At 42.5% G+C, this 25469-nt stretch overlaps 1 protein-coding gene across 24 annotated transcripts in view; it reads right to left on the reverse strand.

The window, feature by feature from the left end:
• The window catches only part of CADPS (calcium dependent secretion activator), a 490529-nt gene that overhangs the window by 60791 nt on the left and 404269 nt on the right, over nucleotides 1-25469 (reverse strand). For 13 of the 24 annotated variants that reach the window (XM_082412095.1, XM_082412104.1, XM_082412101.1 and 10 more), the window contains 5 exons: nucleotides 22491-22646; nucleotides 18343-18490; nucleotides 11241-11255; nucleotides 10224-10298; nucleotides 9251-9334 (listed from right to left, as the gene is read on the reverse strand). In XM_082412095.1, coding sequence (XP_082268221.1) covers nucleotides 9251-9334; nucleotides 10224-10298; nucleotides 11241-11255; nucleotides 18343-18490; nucleotides 22491-22646 — 478 coding nt within the window. The remainder of the gene's footprint in view (nucleotides 1-9250; nucleotides 9335-10223; nucleotides 10299-11240; nucleotides 11256-18342; nucleotides 18491-22490; nucleotides 22647-25469) is intronic. The other 11 variants (XM_082412082.1, XM_082412092.1, XM_082412089.1 and 8 more) reach the window with 1 other exon arrangement.

Below are 25469 nucleotides of genomic sequence, written 5' to 3' on the forward strand. Positions count from 1 at the left end.
AAGGTAAGCCCTCGAAGGAAACTTTCTCCTTGACAGAAGGATAAGGAAGAAAATAAAATTTAAAAATAACCCTCTCACAATTTGATTGGTGCTATTTAATACTGAGTTGTGGCCGCATCTAACATTCTCTTAGGTAACGTGTGGTATATATCCCATGCTTGGAAAACACTCAGTGATATGCTAGGAAAAAGGCTGTCAAAAAGAAGGAGGAGGAGGAGGAGAGGAGGAAGGGGAAGAAGGAGAAGCAACAGCCTTGTTTGGCAGAGTTTGCCAGTTTCCATGGTGCAGATACTTTGACTCTGGTCAATTTTAAGCTACCAACAGGACATCACTAAATCTGGACATGAAAAGAGTTGCAGAGAATTGGCTCTGGGGCTTCCCTGGTGGCGCAGTGGTTGAGAATCTGCCTGCCAATGCAGGGGACACGGGTTCGAGCCCTGGTCTGGGAGGATCCCACATGCCGCGGAGCAACTAGGCCCGTGAGCCACAAGTACTGAGCCTGCGCGTCTGGAGCCTGTGCTCCGCAACAAGAGAGGCCGCGATGGTGAGAGGCCCGCGCACCGCGATGAAGAGTGGCCCCCGCTCGCCGCAACTAGAGAAAGCCCTCGCACAGAAACGAAGACCCAACACAGCCATAAATAAATAAATAAAAAAAAAAAAATTAAAAAAAAAAAAAAAAAAAAAGAATTGGCTCTGAACAGCAGGTAGGAACTGAGCACATCACCGGAAACGCTGGACCAGAAAATCTCCAAAGTTGCTTCTGTTGTATGTACTCTAGATAGTAACTTCCAGATAACAGAGATAAGGTCTTTTTTTTTTTTTTTTTAAAAAGTCTTTCCCCATCTACAGCTCTAGCTCAATAATTTACATAGAGCATTCATTTAAAACATGGTAGCTGATTAACTGATTCTAATACTCAGTGATATAACCACAGGAACAACCACAATCATAACAATATTAAAACAAGTATTGAATGCTTATCCCATTCCAGGTATATAATATTTTTCTCACTTATTTCTAACAATACCACATAATATAGGTCTTATTATTATTCCCAGTTTATAGGTCAGTAAACTAAGGTAAGAAGTCAATTAATCTGTCCAAGATTATACCCCGGTAAGGGGCAGAACTGGAAAAGTAAGTAACCTTGGTGCATGTTGAAATAAACCTGGTTCAATTTAACATATGCTTGGAAAATGGGGCCTTCAATTCTGGTAAAACACCTATTTTGATTAATAGAGAGGTATTCTAGAGACTATGTATGCATGCAAAGTTCTTGAAGAATTAAAGTAAAGCATGAAATGCTAAAAGCACGCTAAACTTAACGGAAAATGTCTTTGACGAATCAAATTTTTGAATATGAGAATGTGCTGAAATAGAAGTTGTAAGAGAGTCTTGGTTGATCCTGTTACGGATAATAGTTTGGGTTGCTTAGGAGAAATGATACTATGCTAAGGACTGAACCAGTGAGAAAATTGTTGGTTAAAAGCACTAGGGTCATTTAAACCTTCCGACAGGTTTAAGTGGAAGGAAGGTTAAGAATGGCCATTTATGGGGCCCTCACAACATGGCAGGTACCATGCAAGGCCAATGCTCTCTTTGTATCTATTTGTCCCCTCGACTCCCTGAAGCAGGTTTTAACATCCCCACTCTAGAGTTGAAGAAACTGACTCACAAATGTTCAATAATGTGCTCACATGTCTGTAAGTCTGGGCTTCACAATCACATCTCTCCCTCTACCTTTCTGGTGATAAGCTTCCCACTGCATGTGGCTCGGAGGTCAGGTCAGAATCTCTATCTTTTAATTTCGGAACAATTATTTCCTGTTTGAAGCCGTGTACATGTTCGTTAGGTATTTCTTTCATAGCTGACATTTCTACGACCCTGTAGTTCAGCGCCTCACAGTCTAAAGAAAATACTGTGTCTGTCTTACGTTCATTTTGAATGACATTTATATGTTTGCTAAAGAATATTAAGGGAAATGGTTGACTTTGGATGCTTTTTTTTTTTTTCCTTCTGAAAGCTTCTGAAGCGTTGCCTTGGACAGCGGGTATGTTAATTGTCAGCTGTGTTTTCAAGGCATGAACTGGAAAGAAAGATGATGTCCTACTAGGTGATAAAATTATCTGTCATAGACCCCAAAGTGGATGTCAAGTTCTGAAAAACTGGGGAGCGGCTGATGAAAGAAGTCTGTAGAAGACGTGGCAGATCAGTGCTTTATAGTTCTTGAGCGTTTCAGGGTCCGGTGTTTTTGTTTGGTCCATGTGAACAAAATACATTAGACGACATAAGTCTTGCCTTCCACTGGTGGCTCGAAGCTTCAAAATTAGAAGACCACAAACCCAACTCCAGCTTGTAGCAGGTAGCTGGTCTGTCTATGACCTCTCTTAACTTCTCCATTGGGATCAATTTTCATAATGTTCCCATGTAAACCCTCAACTTCCATAACCACAGGCAAGGTCCTTCATGACCAGGCTCCAGACTAGCTCCTTAACTCCATCTCTGTCATTTTCCTCCTTTTGCTCTGGCCTTGCCCTGAGTCACAATGAACTGCCCGTTTCCAGAATGTACTAGACCTTCCCTTTCTTCTCCAAGTCTTGGTACCTTGGAACATTCTTTGTTTTCTTCTTTGCCAGGTGAAATTTTACTCATCTGTTAGATCTCAGCTCAAATGCCTTTCCTCCATGTCCTCCCAGATGAGGTTGGGTCCCTTTGGGCTATGGTTCCATTGCATCAGCTACTTCTCTCTTTCTGAATAATTGCCATGCTTGTAAATTACTTGATGAGAATATGTCTCCCTCATGAGAATGTACAATAAAAGGCATTGTTCTTCTCATTCAGTGCTAAGATTCCAGTGCCCAGCAAATAGTAGGAACTCCACAAACATGTGTTGAACAGAGTAGCATAAAATGAAAGATTATGTGGAAAGCGTAAAGGAAGTGGGGAGATTCTGGATGTCTACTCCTTTAGTTTTACTGCAAAACTGATTGGCTGGTGGGTAAATTATAAAATATTTTTGCTGGTAAGATGTGAAAAATAGATGATTCTTTCCCTCAGGAATGATCACAGTTAGTGGATGGTTCTGGGAAGAGTCACTAATTGACTTCATCTCTGGGTTTCTGGGCGTCTATGAGGACTAACATTCTGGCGACAATAAAGCAGTAAATCTAAGGTGGAATCTCAGAAGCTGTGTGACTTTGGACACATTACTCAACTTCCCTCATCTGTAAAATGGGGATAATCATCATATCTATTACATAGGCTGCTTGTGAGGATCTGATGAGAAAATGCATGTAAATCACTTAGCACAGTACCTGGCACATAGTATGTTCAATAAATGTAAGTGTTTACTACCATGGTTGGTGCTTCTGTCCAAGGCAGCCACCTCCACTCTGAAGTGTGGAAGCCAAATGACTTGAACCACATGATTTCAGCATCTGATAATTTGATGAGGTTACCCTCTGAGGGTGAACCAAGACCTCTCTGTCTACACCGCCATCACCAGCCCACACTATAAAAAAGCCATTTCTCCCATGCTGGGCATTCCCTGAGGCCACAGCAAAAATGGAACACCATCAGAAATAACACTAACAAATCACTATCAACACCCACCCGACTCTACCATTTGAACTGCTTCCTGACCAAAATGTTCTGTGGACAGAAGTGAATTCCCTTGATCCAGTTCTGGCCTTTGACCGAAGTGGCAGTCTTGTTCTCTAGCCTGTCATCAAGAGCTCTGCACCGGGACTTCCCTGGAAGTCCAGTGGTTAAGACTTCACCTTCCAACGCAGGGGGTGCGGGTTTGATCCCTGGTCGGGGAGCTAAGATCCCACATGCCTCCCAACCAAAAAACTAAAACATAAAACAGAAGCAATATTGTAACGAATTCAATAAAGACTTTCAAAATGGTCCACATAAATAAAAATCTTAAAAAAAAAAAAAGAGCTCTGCACCAAAGCAGTCCATGCTGCTTGATCTACACTGACACCAGCCCTGGTCTCGGATTCTAGTAGGAAAAGAAGCATGTCTACTTCATTTCATTTCTAAGTGGCAGAACAATTAAAATGCTGGCAAAAAGAAAAAAAAGGGTGAATGAGGGTAATTTGAGACCTAGGAGAACGGACAGACCATGGGATTTGGGTCCCTGACAGCCCTAACATGGGTTTTATTCTTCTTGAACCGAGTGGCTTCCATGCTATGTTGTGACCATCTCAGATGGATGTGCATGATGGAGGGATCTTAGGTTAATTCTAGGGGGCTTCAGGGAATTTGATGTAATTGTTCTATCTGCTAGGGGCAAATAGAGCATCCTCCCACATTTTCACTTTTTTTTGGAGGCTCCAGAGTTTAGAGGGAGACAGGAGGCTACTCGAGCTGGAGGCCTTTCCCTCTTGGAGCCTCAGTTCCATCATCTGCAGGAGAGCCTTGTTGGAGTGGGATTACTCAGAGGATTCAACGAGAAAAAATATATTTAAAGCACTTAGCCCAGTGCCAGGCACTTAGCAAGTGCTTAAAGGATAGGAGCTGAAGCTCTTGTAGCTATTTTGCACTTCCGAATTCATCTAACATAGCCACTGAGGGGAACTAAAAGCCAAAGGGTGGTCCCGTGTTCCAGGTCACACCACTCCTTGAGGAGGGGCAGAGCTGGGGTCCTGTCCCAGGTCTCCCCACACCACGATGCCTTTTTTCGCGGTATCCCACCGACTCTCAGGACTCATTCAGCTCAGCTGAGCTCTTGATACATCACGGTTCTCGAGCCTTCCACCTTTGCCTCCTCCAATTGAACCTTTACCCTCAACCTCCACTCAATCCCTAAATCCCGTTCGTGCTCCTTTCAAAATGTTCCGCAAAAATGCCTCCTGCTTTCCTGCCACATGGCCACTGTAGCTGCTGTTCTGTCCAGAAGGTTCTCCCCTCCTCTTTACCAATGGCTGGCCCCTTTAAGTTTCGGCCCCCACGTCTCCTCCTTGGAGAGACCATCCAGGACCATCGCAGCTGAAGGAATGCCGCGCCCCACCCACTCCCTTCTCTCTGTCTCTAGTTTGTGGTCTGTACTGCAGTGTCTGACTCTACAATTTTCTTTCCTTTTTAATTCCGTCTCCTTTCCTAAATGTAAGCTCCAAAAGGACAGAGAACACGTCGTCCTTGCTCACTGCTGCGTCTCTAGCACCTGGCACAATCCACAACCCATAGGTGCTTGGTAAATATATGTTGGGTGAATGAATGAACGAACGAACAAACAGATTCCACAAACAGCGTATTTGGTAACACCTGGATAGGACCGAGGAAAGGATTTAAACTTGCTGGGAGGGCGACCTGGATACCTGCCTGTCCCCCCTTCTTGGCCTCCTAAAAGAACAGTGCGAGACTACCCACAAAGACAGGGACCCTTCCAAGCACGTAACCCACACAGAAGCACGTCTTGCAGCTGGGGGGGTGGGGGGAATGGGCGGATAGTTGCTAATTGTGACTTCCAACTGCGCTGAGCTGATCTTTCAAAAGTTCGAAAGGCGAACCTCCCTAAATCCCAGGCTGCTACTGCTGCTGGAGCTGGGGATGGAGGAGAGGAGGGGTGCGCTTGGGCGCCTCTCGGGCTGGCACGGAGAAGCCACATCTCCTCCTCCCTCCTCCCCCCCAGCTCCTCTCCAAGAGAGGAAGCAATGCAGATGGAGACGAGAAATAAATATTCCTGCCTGCTCTGTGCCACTGCAGACGTTTTCCAAAATGTCTGGCTTGGACCACGAAATCAAGCCCACCCAGGAAAGGAGGCGCTCAGCAGGAGAAAGAGGGGGAAAGGGTGGCATATTTGTCAGTACTTGTCAGCTTTCTGGGGGGCAGAGCACACGGCTCAGACTTGGCAGCCCCGCTGAGGTGGGGACATGGTAAGTGCACAGTAATACTTGAAGAATTGAATCAGAAATGGGAGCGGAGTGAAGGAGATCCTGCCAGCGTGTTGGCACCACCTCTATGCCTTTGTCCGGGGTCCCAGGACCCACAGCTGGTTCTCTCATCCTCGATTTCAAGGCTCCTTCCGCAATACCTGCTGCTTCCGCTCTCCCCTTACACCTCCACCCCTCTCCGGGGTAATTAATACCACTGGGCTGCAGGAAGTCTTCAAAGGCCCTTTAGAATTTGGGCAGGAGCTCCGGATCCACGTGTGGAGAAGTTCCTGCCACCTCTCAGCAGGGCTCGCCTTCTCCAACGCTGGAACACCAGCAGGGATGAGAACACAGGCTGCAAATGATAAGTGGGTGCTTTTGGCCTTGGGGGAGCCAAGTACGTGGGAGAAGTGTCACTAAGGAAGGGAAGTCACAGGCCCAGCAACAGCCCCGAAGTGTTCCGTGGTTATGGGGACTTCACGAGGCAGGCTGTGCGGCTGTAAAATGTCTCCGAAAAGGGAGATGAGAGGATGAGAATTTCGGCTTGAAAACTCCTGCATGGGCTACGCTAGGTCTTCTTTGTTTCTAATCCTCCTGTGAGAATCTCCCTGGCCCCATGTCCTTGATATCGCCGCCCCCCGCTGCCACCTTTCACTAGTTCCCTTGGAAGGTCGGGAATTAGGGTGGGCCCTTGGCGGACTGAATTCTGCTCGAGAAAGAGCAGAGGGGCTTTTCTGGTTTGCACTGGTTCAAATCCAGTGCAGTAAAAACAGTTGCTCAAAATGAAGACTCAAAGAAAGTGGTATCTTTTGTGGGTGTCAGGGGAATGTTTTCCAGAAAAGCTGCCTTTAATTCTGCCTCTTTTTACCATTTCCATGACTTCACTGAGGAATGAAAGATTTTCTAATATTTCCCACTCATGTGCCCTGAATCCTTCTTTATGAATCTTCCCCACTCATTTGCCCATCTGCCTTCTAGTGACAGGCAATTGCCAGCTGAATCCCACTCTCTCCAGGAAGCTGTTCAGTGGTGGGGAGAAGCTGGCAGAAGACCTGGGTTCCTGTCCCCATTCTTCCCATTGCTGTGTGACCTTAGACAGATTACTCCCCCTCTCTGTCCCTTGTTTTTTTTTTGTTTGTCAAAGAAGTGGGTTGGATACGTTTCCTTTCAGCTCTGACACATTACGGGTGGTTCTACTGAGTGAATCAAATAGAATTCCTATTGTCACCATCCTCTTCCCACCCCACCTTTGCCAATAAATTCTGGAGACCAAGGCCATCACACTTCCAGGATTGAGTTCAATCCTTATAGTTGGGAAGGTCACAGCTGTATAGCAAAACAAGCTGGGCATGTAGATAATGTGCATACACATACAATCTAAAAATTGTTTTGAATGTTTTCTGTCTACATTTCCCTTAATTCCCAGGAAATCTAATGTGTGGGTTAGGGAAAGACCAAAGTAGGGGTATATTTGGGAAGAACTTATGTGCATGGCATGTATGTTTGAATTGTATAATAATTATCTTAGTTATCTTTTATTAATAATAGCTGCTGGGACTTCCCTGGTGGTACAGTGGTTAAGAATCTGCCTGCCAATGCAGGGGACATGGGTTCGAGCCCTGGTCCGGGAAGATCCCACATGCCACGGAGCAGCTAAGTCCGTGTGCCACAACTACTGAGGCTGCGCTCTGGAGCCCGCAAGCCACAACTATGGAACCTCAGTGCCACAACTACAGAAACCCAGTGCCACAACTGATGAAGCCTGCGTGCCTAGAGCCCATGCTCTGCAACAAAGAGAGGCCACCACAATGAGACGCCCACGCACCGCAGCGAAGAGTGGCCCCCTCTCGCCGCAACTAGAGAAAGCCCACGTGCAGCAATGAAGACCCAATGCAGCCAAAAATTAAAAAAAAAAAAAAAAAAAAGCTGCCATTTATTGAGGACAATGCTAAGCTCTTCCACTCTCATTATTATCCTCACAATAGCTCATCAAGGAAGATATTATCTACTCCCCACTCCTATACAACATTTGTAGTTGACCACAAGTAACACACATATACATAAACCAAAAACAAAAGGACACAATGGCATGCCTCCTACAAACCAAAATCAAAACCAAACTCAGGCTCAGAGAGGATGAGACACCTCTCTGGATCACACAGCTGGTTAAGATAGGTAATGGGATTTGAACCCGGTTCTGCTGGATTCCAAAGATGATCATGTGCTACTCCCTGGCCCGTGCTGGGCTTTGCCTTGGTGTTCAATGCCTCTCTAGGAGATTCTTCATCTCCTAGAACAGAAGTTTTAAAGACCCATAGATAGTAAGGCTGCTTTAAAGACCCAGAGATAGTGGGTCCTAAATTGATCGCCTTTCTTACGGCATTGTTAGAGGAAAACAGCTGGTCTTAGAGCCAGCAAGAACCCTGCTATCAGAAAGGGCAAGAAAGCACACAGCCGCAGGGCCTGCCTAGCACAGAAGGATGGGAGAACTGGGCCCCTGAGGCAGCCCATTTACAGCGACCATCTCCACTGATCACTTACCTACAGAGAACTAGGCTGGCTTCTGCCCACGACCTAACTCACTTCCATGCGCATGCCCAGTTCTGGCACAGAATTAGAGCTCTCCAGAACGTGTACAGATTGGATCATCTGCTCCAGAGCTTGTGAACTCCAGTGTCCCCAAGCCCAGGCAGGTAGGGGAATGAGCGGAACAGCCAGGAGGGGGGTTACAGGAAACTGGCAAACACATGTCTGGTCTGTGCGGACTACTTGACTGAGCTCCAGTAGACTGTTGCAATGCACACGTGCAGACCCAGGGCTGCCGACCGTTCACTTCGTGAGGAAACCCTGGGATACAGACACCTCTGAATCCTCCTGCTGCTTAAATGTGGGCAACTAATTCAGTAAAGAAAAGTGTACCTGACGCAGTGAGGACCAAATAAAACCTATTTACAAGCTCTGTCTGACTTGTAGGTCTCCACTGGTAACCTCTAAAATTAAATTTCCTCATTTGCAGGAAACAGTAGCCGGGAAACATTAAATGGTCTCCCTGAGATAGCTCAGGTGGGCGTAGCCGGCAACCCTTTCTTTGGATACATACATATAGAGACGTACGTGTGTGTGTCTATGTACGTGCTTATACACACATACATATTATATATTCACAAATTAAATAGGAATGATTTTGGATTACCTGTTGTCATGAAATGTTCTGCTTATTTCCCTGTGTTCTTATTATACATTGGTAGTTGACTGCAATGAATAGATATTCACAAACCCAAACCAAAATGACACAATAGCTCCCCTCCCCACACCCAAACCCAAACCGCAACTAGAACAAAAACCAGGAAAGAAAGCAGCTCTTTACTTACGGTAAATGACAAAAAAGAAGAAAACAAAGTCCCCTCGTCATATCTGGATAATTTTGCCAGCACTCCTTCCAGGATTGTAACAAACTAGTAAAAGAGCAAAAAGGAAAAAGAATGATTACTTCAAACGACGATTGTTCACAAGAAAGAGCAACATTTCCCAACCGCTTAGAGACCAGCAATGAGCCCTCGATCATTTTTAAGTTCTATTATTTGGTTCCCGTCTTTGGGGAAAGGAATAGACTGCCTTTACACAGAAATATCTGACTTATTTGGCTTTCTCTTCATTATTATGTGATTGCAAATATAGAGTGTTACAGAAGTGCAAAGTGACAAAATATTATTGAGTTGCGTATAGCATGCGATATTATTAAATGCACTTTTCAAAATCCAAAACTGTGCAAAGCAGTTTTTACGTTACATATTAGCACTACATTTAATCCAATCTATTTTTATTTGTATTTTATCAGTAATTTGGGGGAAACAGAAGTTTAGCACTGGCAAATATAAATGTCTTCCCATTCAGCATTACTTAGTTAAAATTCTATAATTCATGAGGGTGACTGAAATAGCTTTATCTGACTTTTATGTTTTATTATGACTCTCACTGCATGTGAAACTAGCGGAAAGGGGGTTTTCATGATGGCAGAATTCCTTATTACCGTTTAACTTTCTGTTCTTAAAAACCTAACTTTGTCGGGGCTGAAAAACAAAACAAATATTTCCTGCATAACCTAGTGCAACATTTAGGGACAAATTCTTATTAAGGTAACATATGCCACTTCATCAATTCATCTTCACACGCTCGCAATCATCAGAAAAATCATTCGGAGCTGTGGCTGGGTGACGTACGATCTTGTTTCCTGAGAAATGCAAGTGCCCAGTGCAACTTTCTAACGTGTCATATTTTAAAGGAAATGCAGACATAACAGAGCAATGTTCACAATGAAACATTTCACCTGAAGCTGAAGGTTACCTTTGCAACCAAGAGTGTTATCATTTCTTTAACAGTTTCTTCAATTAGTTCATCTATTTTTGAATGGTATTGATGCTAAAGAACACAGAAAGACAAATATTAGCATGTTTGGGAGGTGATGGCATTGCATCTGTAGGTCATTTTTAGACAACGCAATCTATAAGTAAAACCTGGCCATGGGACCCAGTTTATTTCCATGGTCCCAGAAGCAGCTGTAAGATTCTGATTCCAGGTCTTTGATGGAGAAAGATCGGAAGCTCTTAAAACAATTACCAGGTGCACTGTTCCTCACCCAAAGTTTTGCTGGAGAAAGATCGGAAGCTCTTAAAACAATTACCAGGTGCACTGTTCCTCACCCAAAGCTTTTGCTGGCTTTGATATGTGTAGACACACACACATTTACAAATAGCATGCATGGAAGGCTTAAGGGCTGGTCTGGCAGTGTGCTGATCGGGGTCTTACAAAGCAAGATACCACAATGATTTAATAGAGAGGCTGAAAATGATCTTTGGGAAACTGCTGGGTGATGTGACTTAGGGAGCCACAAATTCCAAAGGGAATTTCACCAAGACACTGACTGATTTTGCAAAAACTGTTCTCAAACCATCAGGTCCTTTGGGTTACTGCCTCAGAGCTCCCGGGTTCTACCTCCAAGTGTTGACTCAGTGTGAGGCAAAGAGTCTCTTTATGAACCCTTGTGGCAGCTCCTTAGTTTCTTCATTTGTGGAGAAGCAGACCCAGGTTTAGAGCCTCTCCTGAGACGGCTGCTAAGTTTTTCAATTTCTCGAACTGCCGCTGTCACTTAAACTTAAATAGTAATGCAAAAACCAACCCCACACCAACAAAAATCTGCTATAAATGCCAGGAAAAAAGGAAAAGCGATTTCAACAAGAGATGCTGTATGCCAGCTCCTTGATATTTATTAGATCATTTTAGTATCCATTTGAATTATTCCATATTTCCATGATAAAAAATAACAAGGCAAACATTGATATTTGGAAAGGAAAATGCACTTACCCACTCTTTAGCAAACTTTCAGAAGGATGATTAATTAGGAATAGAAAAGAAAAAGGAACAGTGCAAATAAAAATTAGGACAAAAGGACACATGAGAAAAATAAAAATCAAACAAACCATCCAAAAAGTTATGAAAACATACAGAAATCATAAGCCATAGTAATGTGGTTTGATATTCTGATAACTGGCAGTCAGAATTATTGAAAGCGACCAAAGGGATGTGAATTAGGTTAATTCACTTAAAGTCATAGGTGAATTTTGATTATAATTGGAAGACCTAGGTAAAGTTCCAGTGCAAAGTTGGGAAGTCATGATGTCTAAGAAAATATAGCTCAGTTTCCTCATCTGTAAAAACAAAAAACAAAAAACAGGTAATACTACTACTACCCCAGACCAGTGAGAAGGGGGGAAGCCAGTACAAATTACTCGTTGTGGAAAGGGAATGAGGCAAACCCTGTATGAAGATATTTAGCAGGTCCGTTCAATTATTACTATTATCATTATACTATTGTTATTATTATTATTTAAAAAACCAGGGCTAAGTCCTTTCCTGCCGGTCTTGCTCTCAGACTCATAAATCTATTTTGAAGATGAAATTGAGGGTCTACATGTGAAAACATTTTGTCAACTATAATTGCAATTCAAATATTATTATCTGTTCAAGGTCATAATGGAGAAGATAAGGGTAGGGAGAGATGAGTCATCTCATTTTAGTTTTTCCTTTTAGCTGATTAGAGGAAAATAATAAAGTGAATGGCCCATGTTGTGTAGTCCTGATAAATCAGGACCCATGTTGGTTCTACTGCTAGCTTTGTGAAAGGATTTACCAGTCAGAGCAATAAACCTCAAGGTAAATGCAAAAACTATCTGCAGAATTCTGTGCTAGAAACACAAAGAAAGATGTCAGAGCAAAAGAATTTCAGGAGTATTGATGGGGCTCCAAATTCATTTTTAGGTCTTGAGATAAGATCCAGAATCATATGCTTACTTTCCCTCCTCATGAGACTGCCTCACTCTGCTAGATTTTCTTTGGAATTGCTAGAAATGATCCACCTATATTAAATTAACTACAAGGTTTAAGTAACTCCGAAAAGCTAGTTGCAGGCAAAATAGTATGAAATATGAAATGAGGAGCTTCTAACCAAGCAAAGAACATCATTGAGAAAAGAAACAATCTCTTGAAACACTTGGCTGAAATGGCAAACAAAGCCAAGAGCAATCATTCTGCACCAGGAAACACTGAGGCTCTTGGTCTGAAGAGTTAACAATGTCATTCTTTCTCCAAAGACAAACAGGCTTTCTCTTCAGAAGTGGGGGAACCTCAAACCTTTTCATTCTCTAAGGAATCCACACTGAAGTACAGGGAGACATGGTGGTTTATGGGTACCTCTTCCTATCTTCAGTATTCCCATGCCAAATATGGTCCCTACTAATCTCCAGGTAGTCCCACTGTCTCTCCCTTTCTCTCCAGGTGAATATTATGATCTCCACTCCTCTCCACTTTTCTTAATTTCTACTTATGAAAAAAAAAGTGTTTGCTATGACTATTCTGTCTCTTACTTCTAGAGGAAACTTGAGCATGTCCATCTCTATTGGTCTATTTCCTTATCTCCTCAATGGGGCTAGAATTATCCCTGTTGTGAATGTAGAAATCATATTCACCTAACAAAGTCATGAAACCACGCATGGAAACATGGTTTAGAGACTCAGAAGTGCTATCTGGCAGAATTACTCCTACAATTACTAATTGATTAGCATGGTGGTTACATGTGTGTATACATTTCTCTAAACTCACGTAAAATATATACTTTATTGTATGTAAACTATAATTTGAATTAAATAAAACCTACTTTGGGATATATAGTAGGGCAGGGGAATATCTACCCTGCTTATCACGTGACAAACAGGTACGTATCAAAGCAGTCCCCATCCCCATTCAAGTAATTACAAAATACATGAATTCCTTTTACCAGATTCTCCTGAGACTTATTTGATTGACTTGCTTTTCTGGAGAAACAGTGAGTACTTTGCCTTCACTCTGCTCTTTCTTGGGAGATATATTGCTCCATACAGATGGGAAGCTCCACGAAGGGATACAAATACTACTGGGGCATCTTTTAATTACCATCCCCCTAACTAAACTATCTTGTCACAAAATTTCTTGCAGTAAGATGAACTATCCAATTCTATCTGCATCTTAATATGGGTACAAAAAGGGATCCTTCCTGTTTTTGCATTTTCCAGTCCTCTCTGTTGGCCTTCTTAGATTGACTTGACCCTAATAATAACAACAATATTCCTAAGTTATATTCTGGGGCACTAGATCATGACGATGATGATGGCAAGGGAACTACTAATCTTCAATGGTGTGGAAAGTTTGGAGAGTTTACTTTTGCTTCTGATGAGCTAAGTTGCAGCAAATTCACAATCACTTCGTGAAAATTATTCCACTTGACTTCCTGTGCTGCACATTTTGCCTTGTCATGGAACAGATTGTGTGTATGTTGTCTTTCTGTTAAGACCATCTGACCTTGGAAATGAGATGAAAACACACTAGACCAAGTGAGAAACTATTTAATACACAATTTCCTCTCTACTGGTGCTTCACAAATTTTAATGAAAAAATAAATATTTAAGATGGAAAAGTATGGTTAACAAATGTTTCAACAGCTGCCTTTAAATGAGACTTTATCCCAGTGATGAAATTCAGGAAGTGATCTTAAAATTGGAGAATATTGTATCACCTGGTCGGTATCTAGTCCAAAATACCTTAAGGGAGTTGGAATCCAGGTGGAAGCAGGTATTGGTAACTAGATCTGTAATATGAGTTTACTACCCAATATTCACAAAATGAAAACTACATAAAAACACTGGACTTCTCTCCTCTCAATATCATGATGTTTCCAGCCATACTTGGCCAATCTCACTTTAACAATTCAGTTTTACTTTGGAGATGAATATCCCCATTCTACAAAGTGAGAAAAATTGAGAGACCATTTGCATGAGACTTCCCAATAAAGTTCTAGTCAAGGTCACAGCCACAGAGCAAGGTCCTTCAAGGAAGTATATATTTACAGACAATGATGTCTGGCTTCATTCTCACTGTTCTCAGTCACTTGGCATTCTAAGGTCAGAAAAGGCCTCATTTCTCACAAGCTGGTCACTTAGGTGTCTCTGATTCAGTTACATTAAGGAGAAATGGCATAGCAGGTCTCTCTAGCATGGCTTGGGAAACTGACAGGCTTCGGATAAGAATCATAGACTAGAATACAGTATTGGATGGGCCCTTAACAAAGACCATTTAGCCTGGACGTCTGTGCACTAGTTCTGGGAAACTGGGAAACATTTATGAGTCTCACTTATTGTTTTCATTAAAAATAAAAAAAAACCCAACAAAACACCTTGAATCATTTAGGGGTAAATACATGAAGTCTTTTATATCAGATAGAACAATGTCCAGAAAGAAGTAGTTTAGCCTCAAAAATGTTACTATTTGGGAATATCCAAGACAACATTCTAATCTTACATCCAGAAATTAGGAAGCTTTATCCCCAATTTTGACAAGCTGCATACCTCTCAAAGGTTGTGTGTTACATGCTATTATCTCTCATTTGATAAACGACAGCAAGGTTATGAGAGTAAGTGACTTGCTCAAGGTCACATAGTTTGGTAGCTAAGGGGTAGAGTCCATATGATGTAGTTATTAAGCCACTGGACAAGTTAGTCTAGAAAACCAAGACTTCAAGGTTAAGCCAAGGGCATTCTACTCTAGCACAGAAGTGATCAGTGGTAAAGATAAGAGACAGGGTCCACTGTGACAAAATCAACTTATTTCTTAGTATATATCTCCAACCAGGGTCTATAGTTTGGCCTGACAAGGCCCTGAAATTGTATAGTGAAATTGTATGAAAGTATATATATATTTTTTTTTTTTCTGGGAAATGGCCTCATACACTTCATCAGATTTTCAGTAGGGTTTCCGACAACCCCCCCTCTCCACTCCTCCACCCAACTCCTATTACTCTCCCCAAACTCCAGTTCAAAAAGAAAAGATCAGAGTGACTAAGCTTGTTTGAAGAGACTGTTTAGCCATCTGTCCAGGTATGTAGGAGTTCTATAATTGCGGGCACCATTGAGTCAATCTGAAGAGGGACTGTAAAAGTTGCCAAGGGGGAAGGGAGGCCAATCCCTGTGTAACAACACTTCCCCACCCTGAATGGTGTCATCCTTGTGAAACTCAGTGAAAATGGACATCTCAAGCAGCTGTGAGGAGAAACAGATAAATTGGACTCCATAAAACTTAAAAAAACTTTTATGCTTTAAAGAATACTACCAAGAAGGTGGAAAACAAAAACCATCCCACAGAAGGCAAGAAAATAGGTGCAAATCATATATATGATAATGGTCTAGTATCCAAAATATATAAAGAACTCTTGTAGCTAAACAACAAAGGACAATCCAATTTTAAAAATGAGCAAAAGATTTGAATGACTAGACATTTGTTCAAAGATATACAAGTGGTCAATAAACCCATGAAAAGATGGCCAATATCACTGCAAATCAAAACCATAATGAGATACCATTTTACACACACTAGGATGGTGATACCAAAAAAGATAGATAATAAGAAGCTTTGGCTAAGTTGTGGAGAAATAGGATTTCTCACACATTGCTGATGGGAATGTAGAATGGTGCAGCCACTTTGCAAAAAAGTTTGGCTGTTCCTCAAAAGTTGAACACAGAGTTACCATATGACCCAATAATTTCACTCTTAGGTGTATTGCACTCTTAGGTATATATCCAATTGCACTCTTAGGTCCACATGAACACTTGTACAGGAATGTTCAAGGCAGCTTTACTCGTAGTAGCTAAAAAGTAGAAGAAACTCAAATGTCCATCAACTGATGAAGTGATAAACAAAATGTAGTATATACATGTAATAGAATACTAGTTAGCTATAAAAAGGAAGTACTAATACATGCAACAACATGGATGAATCTTGAAAACATTATGCCATGTGAAGGAAACCAGACACCAAAGGCTACACATGAGATTCCATTGATATGAAATGCTTAGCATAGGCAAATCCTTAGAGACAGCTAGAAGAGTGGTGGTTACCTAGGGCTAGGGAGGGAGGGTTGGGGAATTATTATTAATGGGCCTGAGTTTCTTTTCAGGGTAATGAAAATGTCCTACAACCGACTGTGGTGATGGTTGCACAACTTTGTGAATATACTAAAAATGACTGAATCATACTTTTTAAAAGGGTGAATTTTATGGTATGTAAATTATATCTCAGTTTTTAAAAAGGAAGCTCAAAGGGAGAAAAATTTAAAAGGGATGGGACCCTGAAAAGTCTGAATTCAAAGGGGTTTTAATGAACTTTAGAGATCACTAAAAACAGGGTTTTTACAGTAGGCTCTGTGAAGCCTATGAGATTGTTCCGAGTCCCCCAGAGAAGTGTCGGGGGGTGGTGGTGTGGGTGCCTGGGGGGCAGTGTGAAGAGGAATATGGTAGCTTGGGCTCTGGGCCCCCTCTTCCTTGAATTCCTGTCCCCCATTTCATCCAGAACAGTCTAATTTTATTCACTTCGTATGCTGGCCTTCCTGGTAAGGTTTGAAGAATGGAGTCTATAGCTAAAAACAGCCTGAATGAAACTAGAATAGTGCTATCATTTTACAGATGAGGAAACTGAGGTTTGCAGAGGCCGAGTGACTTGATCAGGTCCAGTCTGCAGCACAGCCAGGGCAAGAGACCCAGGGTCTGGACACCCAACCCAAGCCTTCCTCAGGAGGCTGTCCTTTGTACCTCGGCTCTTCCCCTTAACTCTTTTTGGATACTGAGGCTCCGGGCCAGTGGTTCTCAAAATGTGGTCTTCAGACCAGCCAGGACCATCAGCATCACTGGGGAATTTGTCAGAAATGCAAATTCTTGGACCACACCCCAGACCCATCAGAAACTCGCGGGGTGAGACCCAACAATCTGGGTTTTAAGAAGCTCTCTGGATATAAGTCTGACAGACCCTGAAATTTGAGAACTACTGCTCTAGATCATTCTCATGCAGCAAATGGAGCCAGGAAAGAGAACCACTGGCACCTTGCATTTGACCCCAGGGCTTAGAGAACATAGCCCCTGGGGCAAGGTACCCAACAAGAAAATCCATCAGGAGAAGCAGCTGACAGGGGTGGTTGAGGAAGCTGATTTGGAGGCAGAAGAAGGTTAGAGATGACCTTGCCAGGAAGAGAATACCACCAGCCCACATTTAAAAATGGAAGGTGCCGAAAGAGAAAATAAATAACGAATAAGGAGCAAATATAATTTAGTAAAAATTCTGAGCATATAAGGCTGGTATCGTAAGATCTGATTTAGGAGCAATTTATGCCAATTGGCAACAACATGAGAGTTGCCAGAAATGTTTCTGAATTAATTCTAAATTGGTATATGAATATCTAGCTGGCTTAAGGCCATCGGAGAAAAATGATCATGATAGTCTTTAATCAAGCCCAAGTTGCTGTTTCTTTCTCCTTTACATTTTAAATACCACTTGGGAATTGGAAACTTAGCAAAGGACTAAACTTTTGGTCAGGGAAGATTCACAATCAACTCAGTCTAAGGAAAATGGAAAGCCTGTGATTTCTTGGAAATTCAAAGCCTGCTGGCTGGGGACTGAGTAGCAGGGTGAGCTAATATTATACATCCTGGAAGTTGCATGATGCTAGGAAGAGCCCTCTCCTGCTGTCCAGATGTTCAAAGTGATAAAATGCACTTCCAGTGTGAAAATGACTTGCATTCTGGCAAACAGATCCGTTGGAGATGCCAGCCTAATAAATAAGGTCATCAAACTTCATCTGACTTAAGGGAACTTTACGGTCACCCCAACCCCAGCCAAGAATCACTTCCAAGTGACTGGCATAGTCATCAGCACATGTCTTAGAAATTTACTTAACAAATAGATACCAAACATTCATCTGTGGCTTAATCCACAAATGTTAGAGTATATTTCTGAAACTAGCAGACTAGTGTAGATGGAAGGAATTTGTGAAGTTTTCTTCTACATGATCAATGGAGGGGGGGGGGAATCTGTAATTTTTTTTTTTTTTTACCTCTTGGCCCATTTCCATGCTGCAAAGTTTTGTTGATTGAGCTTTGGCATCAACCATAACATTAAACATGGTGCATATTGACTGTGGGACTCGAAAATCTGTTGATCGACTGGTTTTTTGCAGCTTAACTTCAAATGCAATCCTGGTTCTATTAAAACAAAGTAGGAAAAGACCAATTCAGCATCCAGATGGCGGCAGGTGGAGAAGACATTTTCCGAGAGGTCAGTGAAAAAGAAAATTGAAGGCTGTAATCAGTTTCAATCGACAATGACTTCACATGTGTTCTTTTTAAAATGACTTTCCCAGCTAAGGAAGGCCTATTCACAGAGACAGCCATGTAAACCCTTCCTTTCTCTGCAGTACATGGAACACCTGTAGCTTGGCGTATTTCTGTCTATAGTTTACATGCTAGGGAGAACCCTAATTGCACGAGAATGAATGAATGAACAAAAACCCAATTATAGCATTATAGCATATATAAGTTCTCTCATACTGGCAACCGACTACCTTGAATCACTTCATTAAGAAAAACAGCAAAACCCCTCCCCAAAAAACAGCTTCTAATCTTCAAAAACTTCATGGGGGGAAATATCTTAAATTACACTTATTGTTTTGTTTGGTTTCTTTTTTCCTTTCTGGTTTTGAAAGAGAGTGGCGTAAAAAAAAAAAAAATCCAACAAGCTTATTATATTGCTTTAAAGACTAAAAAAATAAGATGGCTACCTTTGGGGAGGAGAGCGAAATTAGGAGGAGTGGTCCCGGGGGGCTTCCACTATGTTTGTCTGTTTGTCTGTTTTTGCGATGTCAATGTATTATTTTGTAATAAGAATATGGTATTTTTATAAGTAAAAATATCATAATATACTTACATTTCAAGAATTGTACAACGGTGGAAATGTAAGATGACATAATTTTGACACAGGCCAAATTATGATCCCATCAACGTGCTAACTGCACACAGGAAAACCCTAGTCCGACATGGCCAGCTGGTAATACAGGGGTAAGATTTAATCCTTGATATCAGCATTGTAAAGGGGACCAGCTAGATTTTGAAAGGTTTCAGAGAAGTGGGTCACGTCATGACATGTCTTTAAAGAAAAGCACCTGGTTAGTAAGTGGTTTTATTAGAGCTCCTTTCGACCAGTGCATCTTTTCAGCATTGTTCACAGTCAGGTTCTGGAGATCATGCAGCCACCAGGAAAGCATTGCTTTAAGAGGTATTTGTAGCAGTTTTCTAACAGTGCATAGGGAGGACCACACAGCTAGTTAGCTCAGGAAATGATGCCAGCTTGCTAACACACCCTGGGTGCAGGCAGGGAAGCCAAGTATAATTTCTAAGGTTGGAAGCCCAGTTCTTAAGAAAAAAACTTAAAAAAAAAAAACCTCTTAAAACACTCCTATATATTATATGATCATGTTAAAGATAAATGATCTTGGCTCCCAAAGGCTCGGTGCACTGAAGAAGCTTTCTAATCATGATGATCATTTTAAGCTACGTTGAAAATACATCACTTTCTGGTTTTGTGAAAAGGGGGCCTGATGGGGACTGACTTGGACAGGTCCCTGTGCTGATCTTCTGAGGTTTGTGTGCCAGTTCCGGCCCAATTTGAGAAATGGAAATGCTAAATCACTCCCTTACAATGAAGTAATCGTCTTCTGTTTTCACAGGAGAGCTGTTCATAGCCCTTGGAGTGTGCGGCTGTGAAAAGAGGAAGCTGAATGCAAGATTAATATGACTGATAGGGCTCCATGGGAAGGAAAAGCCAAGAATGGAGAGGTCACTTAATCCACTGACTCTCTGAGGGCAGTTAGGGTGCCTTATTTTGTGCGGAGCACAGGACCTGAAACAGACTAGACCAGCGGCACCATCAAGTCCGTCAGATGAATGATTTCAATTGCTGAGAAACTTGAAAATGAGTGCCTGATTGACTTTTGGGCATTGCATATTTACATCTATGCAATAATGTCCTTGCCCTTCTAGAACAAGGCTCTTTTATTCTGTCCCAAAGCGGAAAGCAAATGTTCCAGGCTCTACTAATGTAGATTCTATGTCTTACAACATCCAAGGACTTCTTCACATTTTACCTTCTGAATCTCGAGGTTTGGGGATGACATTTGCCCCTATGTTTGCCCTGATCTGCTTTTGTCTGGGGCCTCAACTGAAAGGGACATGGGGGTATTTATGTGTCCAGTGCCAGGTGTACATGTGCAGCTGACCAACTTCTGTTCACAAAAGGTTACTTAAGAGCCACTATGTGCCAGGCATGAGGCGGGGACCCGGGGAGGGTGAGGAGTTCAAAATGAACACGATACACTCCCTGCCTTTCAGTAGCTCACACTCTTGGAGGTGGCTGATCCATAAAGACACGTGGTAAGGGGAATTCCCTGGTGGTCCAATGGTTAGGACTCCGAGCTTTCACTGCCGAGGGCACGGTGGGTTCGATCCCTGGTCAGGGAGCTAAGCTCCTGCACACCAAGGCATGTGGTAAGGGAGAAAACAGTCACTATCTACCTTTCACATCCCTATGTCTTCCCTTTTCCTCCCAGCATCTCCTTATTTCTTACTCCCTTCTCAGAAGTCTGGCTTTTCAGAGAAGGGTATACATGTCTTTCTGTATGATTGCGTACACAGCTCAGAAGCTAGTAAGGGTTCTTTCTACTGCGTTGTAGCCGCTAGTACAGACAAAGGGAGAACTTTTCACCACAGGGAAACTGCCCTGCAAGAAGTTTTTGGTGGGATGGTTTGGCCATAGGGAAAGGCTTGCTTTTCCTAAAATTGATACAGACCATGTAGGAAATGGTGGAATTCAAAACCCTAAGGAAAGATTTTGATCTTTGGTTTGAGAAATAGGCCTGCCTTTGCTTCTAAAACTGGGAAGAAAAGAGCAAAACACAGAATCTGAATCACCAGGATTTTAAGCTTCCAGAAGTGCCATCGGACACCTGCCCAGATTCCCCACAGCATGTGGCTCCTTTACCAATTCCTGCCGAGATGCTCCCCTACCGGGGGCTGTGCAGGTCTTTTGCCCTTTTGGTTTCCAGTTTTGATGCTATTACTTCTCTTTTCTTCTTCCAAGATACAAAATAATGAACTCAGTTCACTCTCAGCCAAACCCAGCCCCCATCACACACAACTGATCCATCAACTAAACTACACAACATCTGGAGATCCAGAGTAGTCTGTGCTGCTTGGGGGATTTCGGGTGTTTTTGAATGAGGAAAAATAATGGAACCGTTATGAACTGGAAAGAGAACTTGGATGTGTGTCTGGGGATAGACAGGGTGATGACAATGATGTCAAATCAGACGGACTTCATTTCTGTCTCTGATATTCAGAAATAGACACTCCATGAGGGAAGGGATGCGATCGCCCACCCTTCCTGGTGTGCCAAGAACTTAGCACTGTGCCTGGCATACAGGAGAAGCCCAAACAATTTTTGTTGAGTGGATGTGTACTGTCCTCATTTTCTTCTTCTTTGTCAGGAAAGTCTACTTAGAAAGGTCAAATGCAGCATTCCCACCTCAATCCTATATGCCATGGTGACAACCCAGGCAATGTGTAGGAAATCAAAATGCACATTTAATGTGTCATGCCCCTTTGTTGCTACCTAGTTAGATTTTAGGCAAGACAACTCATGGTTGGCAAATGGTACATGCTCAGTTCATATATACAGAGTGAATGATGTTGTGGAGGTCCTGCCCACACTGCTGGAAAGTCAAGAGATGCCTGCTACCTGTACTGAATACGCTGGCTCTAGAATTGTAGGTGCTTCTCTTTCTTCCAGCCAGCTATCCACCCATGCATACACTCAGATATTTAACAAATATGTATTAACTAAATATTCTGTGCCAGACACTTATGGGTATTGGGGATACAGAGACAAGAAGGACCCTTTCCTCATGGAGCTAAATGAAAAAACTGGCAGCCATATTCTGTGCCATCTTTTGTTGGGTCTGGGACAGAGGTGGGGAAGGTGAATAGAAGCTACAGTGAGGTGGTCACCACTCCAGCTGACTTTGACAAACAATCACCTTCTCCAAAACACTCCAAATTACAGCCAACTGTAAGAGTGGGAGCCCTCACCTCTCCCCGAGTCAGCGCCCAGCGGGGAAGGGGTGCAGAAACCTGTCCAGCCACCTATGCTCACCTTTTGACACAAGATTCAATCATGTCACTTGCCATCAGCTTTAGCCGTTGTTCCAGGTGCTTTCCAAACTCTTCTTCAGGCCAGTGCAAGTCCCGAATGAAGGTCTGAAGGGCATCAAGTTTCCAGAACAGATCTTCTGAAGTGCCTGATCCGTTACTGGCAGGATAAAAATTTGAAAACAAGAGTCACCCACTGGCCTAGGGTTCTGGAAAAGCTGACACAAGAACAGTTGGGGGCTAGAAGGCTTAAGGCAAACAGTGGCTTCAACATACAAAACGACGCATGTTGGCGGTGGAGGTGGGGGCGATCTCCACCGGCAGATTTTGAGTTTTACCATACGTGACTTCGTGGGCTTTGTTCGGCCAATCATTCCAGACCAGTGACAAGTCTGAGGAAGGTGCTGCCCCATAACTAGAACAAGGTATGGTAAAAATCAGCCTTCTTCTAATAACCACATTAACACATGTGATGATTCAGATGAAGGCCACGAACCAGAGGGAGAAGTAGGTCTCAACAGATAATAACTACATGGCAACATGCAGTTATTAGAATTCAGGGCTTCATGCATTTCCCCGGCTGCCCTCCAGAGCGGAGACCTCTCGGGTACTGCACAAGACTTTCATTTGTAAAAGGACAGTGCTAACAAAGTGGTGAGCGAGGACCCGCTTTCTCTCTTGAAGAGCTGGAAGGAAATTGGGGTGACTCACGTCAAGCCGAGTCCACCTGGATACCTTGAATCCAAGATTCTCGTTCAGTTTGGTTATCAGTCCAATTTGCACAGACCAGCCCGTTGCATAGGCAGCCCCAGGACAAGGTGGGTTGTGGGGGGGAGGTGAGTGGCCAAGGGATCTTTGCAAAGCTTTAGGGCTCAAAACCTGAGCTCTTGTACCGTTGCACCATCTTACCCAGTCCTCTGTACAGATGGAGAAATTGGTCTTGATTCCTCTCTGTACAATGACGTCTAAGAAACTTTTACCTGCCTGGGGCATCGACGGAAAGCCTGCGTACAGGAAATGCTCCACCTCTCACCCTCTTGCCCTTCCCTGGCTGGCTTTCTCTTTTGTAAGAATCCCATCGGCAGCTCTGTGGGGTGGCCACCTCCCACCCCCTTCCTCGCATACCACTAATGCTAACACGGCAATTTATAAAACGTCCAACATACCATGCATTACCACTTGTTCTGACATCGTCTATAGAAACAGATGAGAGTGGGTGTTTCTATTGTGACAGATGCCAGCTGCATTGAATTAATGCTTCAGAGAGAGAAATATAGCTAGTGCATAAAGGCATACACAGCTACTGCGGGGGGATGGGGGTAGGAGAAGACTCCCAACATGCCAGGAGGGAGCCCACGGCCTGGACCAACAGGGTAACGCTTTCAAGGACAGACCAGTCTGAGGTCAGTACGTAGATGTATCTGACACGAAGGAGCAGGTAACATGGAAACACGTCCTTAAAATGAAAGGTGGCAGAGGAGGAAACTGAAAATATGAAAAGATATAGAATCAGGCATTTCCTGGTGGGTGATTGAGAATCTACGCCTTCTTTTCAGATACGGTCGTAGGCACTGTTCAAAAGTGGGGGAATGCACAGTTTCTCCGAAAAAGTTCAGCCTTCCCCCCTATCCCATCCTATGCTTGGGAAAAGAAACCCCAACTTTGCCTAGTCGAAACCCCGTTTTGGAACTGCATGCTTGTATGTTTTAAATCATTAAGTACATATGAATGCAATAATTGGTATTTATTACAACAACATTTTGACACCCATCTGGTTTCAGAGTTTCAAAAAATTCTTCTAGGGTTTTTTTTTTCTTTTTCTTTGAAGAGCTTATTATTAAGTTTTGACATGAGGAAAAGAATATTTTCTTTTTATTTTTAAGATAAACTGTTAATGTTAAGGCAATAGCACCAAGATTATTTTGATTGCTGAGCAGTTACCAAAATGTGTTCCCACTCATGCCTTAATTAATTGAATGGAGACCATTATCTGCTTTATTACAATGTCTTGATTCATATCTTTTCAAAAACAATGTCACAGAGCATGCACAGAAAGAGGTAAGAGAAGCTTTTGGATATTTATTTTTTAATTTTTAACAGATACTACCTAATCTAACTTTTCATATAGTCATCTTAGCATGAATATGATTTATGGGGTTGTTTTAGAAGTTTTTTTTCCAGATACAAATTTTGGAGGTTTTTATTTGTCTTTAAAAGAAAATCAGACTGACCAGATGATTTCATTGTGAACTTGTGAGCAAATATGGGTTTTTAAAAATATTAGGTAGCTTTGGAGGAGCCCAGTAGAGCAGTCATTTTAAAGTTCTGTTCTCTACCTGGATTACTGCAGAAGTAAAAACGTGGAGGGCCATCTTGACAAATGTGATTTTGAGATTTCAAAACATCACTGCCAGTTTCAGATCATTTTTTATTCCTTTGATAATAACACTTCCCTTTGAAAATGTGCCAATTTATTCTTTCAAGAAAAAGCTTATCTGGCCTATAATTAGCTGTGGTCTAAGAAAAGGATCAAAGGAGGGTATAGAATTGCTAAACCTTCTTTCACGTATTAAATCATGCATGTGGTTCTAATTTAATTTCCCTGAGGTAGGATTTCGGGGTGCTGGATCTTCTACTTGAGAAGGAAAGAAGGAGAGAGGATTCACTTCCTAAGCTAGAAGAAATGGCTTCTCAACCTTCACCCTCCAAACTGCTGGCTTTAAAGGGGTGACCTGACCTCCAAGGAAAACAAACCCCATGCATTGCTGGCATTTGTACGGATGAGCGTAGAGAGTGGCCCTACACTGAGACCACAGATGATACGGCTACCCCCAAATTTAACTGCAGTGCATCCTCAAACTTAGACATCTTCTTGCTACCTAGATCTCGATGCTCCAAATTGTATTATGACCTTGGAATGTACCTTTACATAACATTTATGTTATTAAGGCTTGATCCATTCAGAAATTTTCATTTAGCCCTG

The sequence above is a fragment of the Balaenoptera physalus genome (genome assembly GCF_965194825.1).
Source record: "Balaenoptera physalus genome assembly, chromosome: 11".
In the NCBI taxonomy this organism is placed as follows: domain Eukaryota; kingdom Metazoa; phylum Chordata; class Mammalia; order Artiodactyla; family Balaenopteridae; genus Balaenoptera; species Balaenoptera physalus.